Source organism: Bison bison, unplaced genomic scaffold, assembly GCF_000754665.1.
Source record: "Bison bison bison isolate TAMUID 2011002044 unplaced genomic scaffold, Bison_UMD1.0 scf7180017864079, whole genome shotgun sequence".
Lineage (NCBI taxonomy): Eukaryota > Metazoa > Chordata > Mammalia > Artiodactyla > Bovidae > Bison > Bison bison.
Genome location: NW_011494651.1, coordinates 679,330 through 689,903, shown reverse-complemented (window position 1 = coordinate 689,903; position 10,574 = coordinate 679,330). Strand labels below are relative to the sequence as shown.

The window sequence follows — 10,574 nt, the reverse complement described above, 5'->3', positions numbered from 1 at the left end:
ATGTCCGGCGACTCACCTGGCCCCGCCCCGGACGTGGCTCCCGCGAGGCCGCGCCCCTCGCACCGCCCCTCCGGCGCCGTCTCCCTGGAGCTCAGGACTGGAGTGACCCAGGGTCTCCGCGAGTTACCATTTCTGCGCATGTGCAGAGCCTCTGCCCCAGCCCTTCGCTGTTGTCCGGTCGCTCAGTCGCGTCCGACTCTTGGCGACCCCGTGGACTGCAAGCTCTCCAGGCTTCCCTGTCCGTTACCAACTCCCGGAGTTTGCTCAAACCCACGTTCATTGTGTAGATGACGCCATGACCCCCTTAAAGTGAAAGTGAAGTCGCTCAGTTGCGTCCGACTCTTTGCGACCTCATGGACTGTAGCCTACCAGGCTCCTCCATCCATGGGATTTTCCAGGCAAGAGTACTGGAGTGGGTTGCCATTTCCTTCTTCAGGGGATCTTCCTGACCCAGGGATGGAACCTAGGTCTCCCGCATCGCAGGCAGACGCTTTACCATCTGAGCCATCCGGGAAGTCCTACTGACCCCATGAGTTGGGGTGTCATATACTCAGGAAAGGCCCCTTAGCCCTGGAGGTGCCATTGAAGAGTCCGGGGCCCCAGGCAAGGGGAGGATTGGTCTTCTGATAGGATTGCATTCGAATCCAGAGGGCTTCCCTGGTGGCTCAGACAGTCAAGAATCTGCCTGGACCCGAGTTCCAACCCCTGGGTAGAAGGGCATGACAACTCCAGTATTCTTGTCTGGAGAATTCTGTGGATAGAGGAGCCTGGTGGGCTCCAGTCCATGGGGTTGCAGAGTCGGACACAACTGAGTGCCTAACGCTTTCGACTCTCATCCAGAGAGCAGTTCAGGAGTGGCATTCTAAAGGTGGATCTTTCTATCAGGCCGGGTGTCTGTCGCCCAGCTTTCTGGCTGCAGCTCTGTCGCCACTGCCTCCCCGCCAGTCTCCCTGGTTTCTGAAGGTCAGTGCCCTCTCAGGGCTGAGTATGCATTTCTTTTCATCTCTACCCACTCCCCAGCCTCCTGCTTTCAAAACAGCCTATCACCAACTAAATGATGATCACCAGCTAACTCTCCTGAATCCCGACTCCTGTTTCTGGACGCCCATGTGACGTCTTCACGTGCAGAACTTCGAAGGCAGCTCAAGCCCCACACGTCCACCTGGACTCCTCTCCTGGGTGTCCCACCTCCTTCTCCACCAGCCCCTTCCAAACCGAGGGCGTATCCTGGGCTCCCCTTGTTCCCTCACCCTCCACATGTGGTCCTAGGATGAGCCCCGATAGCTCTTCCTTGAAGACGTGTCACAACGCCACCACTTCTCTCCACCCACACTGGTCCAAGTGGCCCAGGCCGCCAGCATCTCTCACGTGGCCCAGGGCAGCAGCCTCCTGACCCATGTCTTGGTTCTGTACTTGCCCCCTTCCCTGGTATCAACACAGCAGCTCGGGTGGTCCTTCCTGAGACGCTGTCCTGCCCCCTCTTCCCCTCCTCCTCTCAGGGGAGGTGGGGGTACAGTCCCAGGCTGCCATGCATGGAAGGTGGTGTGGCTGCTGGCAGCTCTGGGGTTGCGTGTAGGGGGCTCTGTGGCCCCCAGTGGCCAGTGTCCAGCTGCCAAGACAATCGGGTGTATTGACTCTCCCCATTTCTAGGGTGCAGGGGCATCTGACTGCAGAGGCCACATGTGGTATCACCCTCTGCCACAGACTGGTGCAGAGTCCAATCACATGTGCCTTCACCAGGGTACAGTGAGCAGTTCAGGACACTCCAGTTGGTGGGATGGGCTGGACTTTGCCTGGAAGTTTGAGGAAGAAACAATTCCTGCTCCGTCTTTCCCTCTCCCCGACCCTAGATGAAGAAGCATGGTGCTCCTGGGATAGCAAGCAGCCATCCTGGGACTGCAAAGAGATCTAGGCTTGGGATAAAGCAGAGATGGCAGGGACCTGGGTTCTTGGTGACCCTGTAGAGCCCCTGGATCAAACCTGGCTGAGGCCCACGCTTCCTTGGGCATCAATAGATTTTCTTATTGTTCAAACTAGTTTGGACTTTCTAATTCTTATGACCAAAAGTATCCTCTGATAAAACATTGTTATGCTCTTTAACCAAATTGCAAAGAGTTTCTCTCCTTATAGCGCTAGCAGAACAAAACCCAGGGAAGACCTGGGTGTCTGAGCCCGAGATACACGACCATTCCAGGGATAGGAAGGGGGTTAGACAGACCAAAACTTTACCCTCCCCAAGGTCAGGACAGCTTAGGGACTTCCCTGGGGGTCCCAGTGGCTAAGAAGCTCCCAATGCAGGGGGCCCAGGTTCCATCCCTCATCAGGGAACTAGATCCCACATGCCACCACTAAGAGTTTGCATGTCACAGCTAAAAGACCCTGCATGGGGCAACGACCCCACGTGCTGCGGTTAAGAACCAGCACAGACAAACCAATAAATATAAAGCTTCATGCCAGTCATGCTAACGGTAAGCATGAAATAAGTGAATACGGTTTAATATTAATGGGAACCAGTGCTTGGCTCTAAACTTCAGCTGTCACCTTTCCGAGGCGGGCCAGCATTATGAGGCTGTTTGCTGACTGCAGTATCTCCAAGTGTCCAGTCCTGTGTCCAGCACATGGTAGTCACTGTTCTCAATATGAATGAATGAATGACAACAGTTTCTATTGTCCCCCAAGCAGCTGCCTTTTTCTGTGCAAAGAATCTGTGACCATCCTGGCATGCGGGCTTGTTCACCTCTCACACCCCTAAACGTGAAAGTGTTAAGTCGCTCGGTCGTGTCCGACTCTGTGTGACCCCATGGACTGTAGCCCACCAGGCTCCTCTATCCGTGGGGATTCTCCAGGCAAGAATACTGGAGTGGGTAGCCTATCCCTTCCCCAGGGGATCTTCCTGACCCAGGAATTGAACCGGGGTCTCCTGCATTGCAGGTGGAATCTTTACCGTCTGAGTCAGCAGGGAAACACCTGCATGTTGTTATTTGTACCCTCCTTGCTCCCAAAGGACTTTGGAGGTGAGAAGACAGAGGGGTCCATGGTGCTGCCTGCCCTCTAAGTCATGTGCACATATGAGCCCCTGGATGGATCGGGAAGGGGGCCTATTTCTAGGTCAAAACTCTTCTTCCCTCTCAAAACATGGCAAGGAAATGGAGGAGATGCCTCATGACTTACATGCTTGAAGGGTTTCAGCTAGTGGTTATGTTGCCTTTTGTGGAATATAAGCATCTTTTATTATCAAGGTAAGATCAGTCTCATGAAACTGGGACAATTTTCTGGTTCAAAAAGCGACTTTGGACAGAAGTAAGAGAAAACACCCCTCTCCCCTTCCCCGCTGGTCTATGACTAGCAATGTAATTTCATGGTATTAAGATGTGTCAGGGGGAACGCTGCCCTCCTCGCTTCTGTGTTTTGTGAAAATCTCATACAAATTCCACAACCACAGCTTAGTGATATTAAAACATACACAGTAAAGCAGTCATACAGAATGATTCTGGGAAAAGAATGCAGGTGTGTCCCGCCATTCATAATAAAAGGCAAGAAGTAGAAAGAAACTGTGAGACCCACAGCGGCTCCCTTTTTGGTTCTTTCTTCTGTTTTTTTCCCCAAGCACGTCTAATCACCCACCAGTTAGTCATTCCCTTTTGTAGCTGTAACAATGACTCCTTGCATTTCAAATGCTTTGCGATAGAAAAGAACAAATAATAATGCAAAATGAAGGAATTACATCTGAATGGTATTATTCCCAGCTTTATTAAATTTGCTCTGTACAAATGTTTATGAAGTCGGAGAGTTGCTTTTCCCCTGAGCTGCAAATTCCACATTAATACGTGCTGGGGGATGGGAGCTTGAAAGGAAGGAGGAAAGAAAGACCCCTCGTCAGTGGTCCTGGGCTTCTCGTTTGTTTTTTTCCCAAATTTAACTCTCCCTGCCAGCTGCTTGAGCCGAGATGTGGTCTGCTTTGAATCCTACTAAAACCATGAAACCAAAATTTCCCCACCAAGTGTGGGCTCGGGCGTGATATCCAAGTCGAGCCAAAAGGCGTCTAGGAGTTCGTGTTCCAACCCTCCCCTTTATGGGCACAGACCAGTGAGGTGAAGGGCTTTATTTGCTGCCGTGCAGCCCAGCCAGGAACCCAAGCAAGGTTTCCCGACCGCCTGCCCTCCTGTCGTGTGCCCCGGTCCAAATTTTAAGCAAATGCGTTTGGTTGTTAGCAGTGACTGCACACTCAGCACACGCCCCCTGGTGTCTGCTGCCGCTGTTTGGACCCAAGTCTTGAAACCCTTTTGATTTACAACTGAGCAGGTCTCATCCTGATGCCTTTTTGGTGTCAGGGTGGAAGGCTGGTTGTGTCCTCTGACACTCTGCACCTTTCAAATGACTTTGCTGTGTGCAGACTCCCCACCGTATTAGTCTCTCCACCCGAGGTGGCCAGACCTAGGGGTTTACCCAGAGTCCTTTGCAACCAGGACCCTGACATTGACTAGACTCCACTGTTGTGACCTACACCATGAGAAAGAAGGCGGCCCTGCAGTGTTTTATGGGAAAGGGAAGCCTCAGATGTTCAGCGGGGGCAGGGGGCGGGGAGGAGGGGGCTTGCAGTGGATACAAGGTTAAGTACCTGGGTCATGATTGCTATTGGTGCTGGTGACAGTTGTGGGTTTGGCCCAGGATAACTGGTACATTGTTATGTGGTGAGAGCACTTCCATATAGTGGGAGTGATTTCTGGGGGGGAAGCTTCAGCCTGCAGCCACTTGAAGCAGGATTTTAGCTTCTGGCCAGAGATTGGAGTCAGGCCGCAGCAGTGAGAACACTGAATCCCGGCCACTAGACCGGTGGCCAGGACCTGCCCGTATGGCTTTGCGGAAAATGGGTTTCCACAAAGAAATGGAGAATAGTGAAAGAAGTGAAGCGTTTGTTAGAAGAGTGCGTGTGGATAGACACATGGTGGGCTCAGAGAGAGAGTACCTCCTTTGCTTGGTTCCGTTTATTCGGCTTATCCCAGTGTCCCCCGCTGTCTGCACACACATCTCTTGGCCAAGACAGATTCTAGCGAAGAAGACTATGAGTAGGTTGACAGCGCTTCCTTTTGACCTCCAAGAAGCCTTCCTGTGCATGTATAGTTGGGAATGTCTCCTTGACCTCGAGAATGAGAAATACGAGGTCTTTCATCTGGGCAGGGCTCAGCTCCTCCTCATCTTGGAGTATCTGTCCACAGGGGACGAACTCCAGCTGTTCAGCCTAGGGCCCATCTATCTCCTGCCTTGGGAGCACCTCTGAGTGGTAGAAGCATCTGTGTGGAAGGAGCATCTCTGAGCGGTAGGAGCATCTCTGTGTGGTGGAAGCATCTCTGTGTGGTAGGAGCATCTCTGAGTGGTAGGAGCATCTCTGAGTGGTAGGAGCATCTCTGAGTGGTAGGAGCATCTCCCTGTGGCAGAAGCATCTCTGTGTGGTGGAAGCATCTCTGAGTGGTAGGAGCATCTTTGTGTGGTAGGAGCATCTCTGAGTGGTAGGAGCATCTCTGAGTGGTGGAAGCATCTCTGTGTGGTAGGAGCATCTCTGAGTGGTAGGAGCATCTCTGAGTGGTAGGAGCATCTCTGAGTGGTAGGAGCATCTCTGAGTGGTGGAAGCATCTCTGTGTGGTAGGAGCATCTCTGAGTGGTAGGAGCATCTCTGAGTGGTGGAAGCATCTCTGAGTGGTAGGAACATCTCCCTGTGATAGGGGCATCCCTTGTGCCTTAGCAGCCTCCCTGTGCAATGGGAGCATCTCTATGGGGTGTGAGCATCCCTGTGCAGTGGCCACAGTAGTGGCAGCTTTTCCACCAGACCTGTCATTTGCAATGGTTTGACGCACTGTTCCTGGAAAGAAAGCCTCTAGCTTGGCCCTCCCCACCTCCTGACAACTGTGTGCCTGCACTTGGTCGTTTAGTCAAGTCCAACTCATTGCAACCCCATGGACTGTAGCCCGCCAGGCTCCTCTGTCCGTGGGATTCTCCCTGTAAGCATATTGGAGGGGTTGCCATTTCCTACTCCAAGGGATCTTCCTGACCCAGGAATTAAACCCGTGTCTCTTGCGTCTCCTGCATTGGCGGGTGGGTTCTTTACCACTGTGCTGCATGGGAAGCCCCAACATCTCTAGGAGCTCCCAACATCCTTTAACAAACTCCTCTGTGTAATATGCAAGAATCTGCTTCCGTGGCTTGCAAATAAGAGCCCTGCCTGGCTCTGCACCCTCCTATTTCAGACTACCCTGTCCCTCCTCCCATGCCCAACACAGGCTGACATAAATTCCCACGGTGAAAAGAGTAATGTCAGCATGAGAAATATTTTTGTGATGATGTTGATGACACTTTACATTTTTATAGCTTTTTGCAGCCTGTTAAAGCAATTCTGAGCTCTCTGCAAACACATTCATCAATGAGAAGGGGTCTTGGGGCTGAAACCATCAGTTCATTCATCCATCATCACCTTCAGGTCAAAACCCATTAAGTGTTTGCTGGGCTGCACAGCCTGTCAACTGCACAGAGCTTCTTCATGAAGGGTGCTTGGTAACTCGGGGTTCATCATCTACAGCCCCTGCTCTGCGTGTGTCCACAGCGCACAGACGAGCAGAAAAACATCGCCAGTCACAGGATATTACATCTGGAAAGACCCACACTACAGATCGGGAATCTCGGCCCAATATGACATAGCAAGGTCATGACCGATTCAGAATCAGAACCCTGGGTCCTGGCTCTGCCCATGAGGGGTATGCAACAATGCCGTCACCCAGTGTCAGCCTTCTCTCTACCCACAGACCACCTTCCTCTAGAGTGTTTGGGTAAGAGGAGTGTATCAGTCAGTCACGCCAGGTATGCTGCAGTAACAAACATCCCCGGTCTCAGGGGCTTACACCAACCTGGGTCTACTTCTCACGCATGCTGCCCATCCACAGCCCCCTGAGAACCAGCCTACTCTAGCAGCCTCATCTGGATACTGCCAATCTCCACGCAGAGAAAAGGAGAGCTCTGGAGGATCTCTGCCTGGCAATGAAAAGATCCAGTGCCAAAGGGTCCCTTTGCTCAGAACTGGCTGGGCAGAGCTGGTCACAGCACACCACCCAGCCCCAAGGGGACTGGGAAATGTGGGCCTTCTGTGTGCTCGGAACCCAAGCGCAGCTGGTATTGGGTGTAGCTCACAGCACGCGGACCCCCAGGATCTGGCTGAAACGCAGATCCAGCATCAGCAGGTGTGGGCCAGTCTGAGACTCTGCATCTGAGAGCAAAGGGGAGCGTGGTCAGGAGGGTCCCCTGGAAAACCTACAACCAACCAACTAACAAAACACAAAAATAGTGAGCCGGTCTCTCAAACCCCAGCCCTGGAGATGCAGACAGATGATCCACTGAATAAGGGTCCATGCTAATCAACCTTCAGTTAACAAGGGAACCAGCACGTGCTGGGCACTGAGCTGTGGCCGAGGGCTCAGTGGGAACAGGGTAGGAGCCTTCCTGCTGCACGGGGCTGCCTTCTCATGGGGAGATAAGTTAATAATGAACTTATTTCGGCAGGAGGATTTCCCAAGAGCTCATGAAGCATCTCTCGGGCTCCAGGCAGCTATATTAATAGGTTTTCCACTGTGTCTCTCCACTCTGCTCTCTAAGACAACCACATGTAAGCTTCTGATTCCACAGTTCCTGTTTTCAGGTCTGAATTTCAGACTGACCAGTGTTGTGAATCAGTGGGGAAATGGGTGGCGGGGGAGGGGTGGGAGAGGAGACCATGGCTCAGGGGTGGGAGGCGGGCAGGTGATGGAGCAGACACAGGGCTACAGGCCGGCCTTGGCCACAGCTAGCCTGGAGCCTGGCCTGAGCTCCCTGAAGGCCAAAGTGAGACATGGTCAGTGGTGCGACCTTGGGTGCCGGGTTTGGTTCTCGGAGGGGACACCTGGGTTTCACCTTGGACCAAGGCCCACATGTCTCTCTCTGATAGTTCTGTGGATCTAGAGGCACCAGGAATACCTGGTCTTCGAATCTGAGTTCCCTGGTCCTGAGTTTTCATTCATAATTTACCAATCCATAGCAAGACACTTTGATGCAGAGCACTTTAAACTTTTTCTGAACAAGGTTGGGTATAAAACATGGATACGCTCAAGGCCCACCTTGGCAGCCTGCCCCTTAATGGGGGGCTTGGGGGCAGCCCAGGTTGGAGGCCCCGCCTGAATGCCCCAGAGCTGCTGTGGGACCTGGGTTCAGCACCTACACCCGCTGGGATTCCGTTTTCCTACTGCCACGGAGGCGCATCTGGCAGGTGTCTGGGGGCGCCCTTCCTCCCAGGGTGGAGCAACCTGTCAAAGAGCTCAGAGGCTCCTACGAAGTTCACGCCTGATCGTGGGGCCATGTGCCAGCCAGTGTCAGAGCCCCCAGGGATCAGATGGGCCTGGGGTGCTCAGATCTCCAGCGCTGGGGACATGAGGGCAGAACAGGGCCTGAGGGGCCCTCCCCACTGTGGGCAGAGCGCAGGCAGCCAGCTCCCCACCTCAACCACCGCCTTCCGCCTGGTCCTTCAGTTTAGAGGGAACCGGTGCCATAATGCACTCGCTCCATCCCAAGCAGGTCCCAGGCCCAGCCTGGGGTTCCATACTGGAGCTGGGAGCCGAGCGGGCTGCTTCAGCAATCTCAGCCCCACCAGCCGAGCTGAGTGGCTACATCCTTGTTCTCGGACCAGGCACAGGCTCCTGGCCCCATCTCCCAAGCCTGCTTCCCAAGGCTGCTCCCTTAGCCACTTCTCCCCGGGACCTTCTCAGTGCTGGAGCGGTCACAAGGCCCTGTGTGGTCAGAACATCCCCAGATCAGACCGCAAAGCTGAGTTCCTGCACAGCCGCCCCCTGGGCACCCCACCCTGGGCTGGAGCAGGGGCTCCTGGCCTGTGTCTCCCATCAGAAGACACTCGTCCGCACCGACAGCTCCGCGTGCAGACCCCCAGAGGCTGACACTTGCCACCAGGCATCCATGTGGCAGTACCCATCACACCGGCTCACCCGCCCTGGGTCCATCCTGTTGTCTGCTCATACGTCACCCAGCCCTCACGTCCAACCAAAAACTGACTCCATGGGAGGGGAGCCCTTGGAATGGGTCACGGTCTGCCCCGACCCCCGGCCAGAAGGTCCCCATCCAGCGGCTCAGAGCTGACCTCCAGGAACAGGAAGGGGAGGCCCTGGTGAGCTGGTGACCGGCCTGGGGCTGAAGACCCTGTAGGGATGTCCGCGGAGCCTGGCATCACAGACACAGCTCAGGAGCCAGGTAGACAGGTTTTATTCCACCCAACCCCTGCCCACGGCCCCCCTGGGCAGAGCAAGGGCAGGCTGCTCGGAGGGTCTGAGGCAGAGTGGCGCACAGGTGGTCTCGCTGTGGCCCCAGGCGAGTGACAGAGGGAAGGTGGGTCAGCCACCCACCCTGGCGTCGCTCCAGGGGCCTGGCCAAGCTGAGGGGTTCACAGTCTCCGTGGTGTGGATGCTGGAGGGCTGGGGTGCGGGCCATGCCTAGACACGCACACAAGGCTGCCAGGCACCTGATGGGCCCCCAACGCCCCAGAACAAAGGTGCCGGGGGTGGGTGGGGGAATCTGGCAACAGTCTTTCTGACAAAGACAGGAATGCCAAAGTGGCCGACGTCGACAGGGATCCAGACGGGAGAGTAGAAAACGCTCGCGCTCACGCACTGCACACACACGCGGGTTCCGTAGAATCGCGAGGCTAGAGTCACACGACGCTCTGCCGACCCCCCGCCCCATCAAACTCGGACGTGCCCGAGCCCCGGCCCCGGCCAAAGTCAATGAAGATCCCCTCCGAATCCGAGTCGACCGACTCCAGGATCTGGTCGACCAGGTTCTCGGGGCTGGAGGAGGCCGGGGAGCCGCGGGCCGCGCCCGGGCCGGGCTTGGGGGGCTGGGCCGGCGGGTACAGTCTGTTGGCGCAGGGCCCCGACGGGGGCGACGACGGGGAGGTGCCGAAGGCCCCAGCGGGCCCCGGGCCGGGCGTGTCGGCGAAGCCCTGGGGCTCGGGGCAGGACGTCATCTCGGAGACCGAGTGCCGCCGGATGCCCGCGCCGCCCGCCGCCGCGCCCTCGGCCTCGTGCTCCGCCACGGGGTTCAGCAGCGGCGTGTTGTAGCTCTTGGAGCGCACCACCGGGTTCTTGGCCAGGACGTCCCCGGAGCGGGAGCGCCGCAGGTAGTGCTTCTCTGCGGAGAGACCGGCGGAGAGAGCGTTGTCAGGCATGGCCGGCCAGGCGCGGGGCAGCCCCGGCTCCCGCACCCACCGCGCGCCCGGCTCTGCCCCAGGCTCCGCTCCAGGGAGGGGAGTCGGGCCCCGCCCCCGCGGACCTGTGGCCATCCTGGGGGCGGGTGTGGGGGGCGGGGGGGTCCCCTCCTCCTCTCCTGGGGCCGCCCCCCTCAGCCTGGACGGGGCGGGGGCTCGACGGAATCGCCCAAACGTTTGCACACGTGCACGGGCCTCCTCGTCCCGACCCGCAGGAAGTCACCAGGTCCAAGCACTTGCTACACGCCAGCACCTACCCAGGCGGACAGAGCCCCGACCCTCAGAG

The 10,574-nt window shown here is 56.1% G+C and overlaps 1 protein-coding gene across 1 annotated transcript in view; it reads right to left on the bottom strand.

The window, feature by feature from the left end:
- Window positions 1-9,265: 9,265 nt before the first annotated feature.
- The window catches only part of PRR5 (proline rich 5 (renal)), a 27,022-nt gene continuing 25,713 nt past the window's right edge, over window positions 9,266-10,574 (bottom strand). Inside the window, exon 8 of the mRNA XM_010837598.1 lies at window positions 9,266-10,212. Within this exon, the coding sequence (XP_010835900.1) occupies window positions 9,734-10,212 (479 nt within the window). The 3' untranslated portion in view covers window positions 9,266-9,733. The remainder of the gene's footprint in view (window positions 10,213-10,574) is intronic.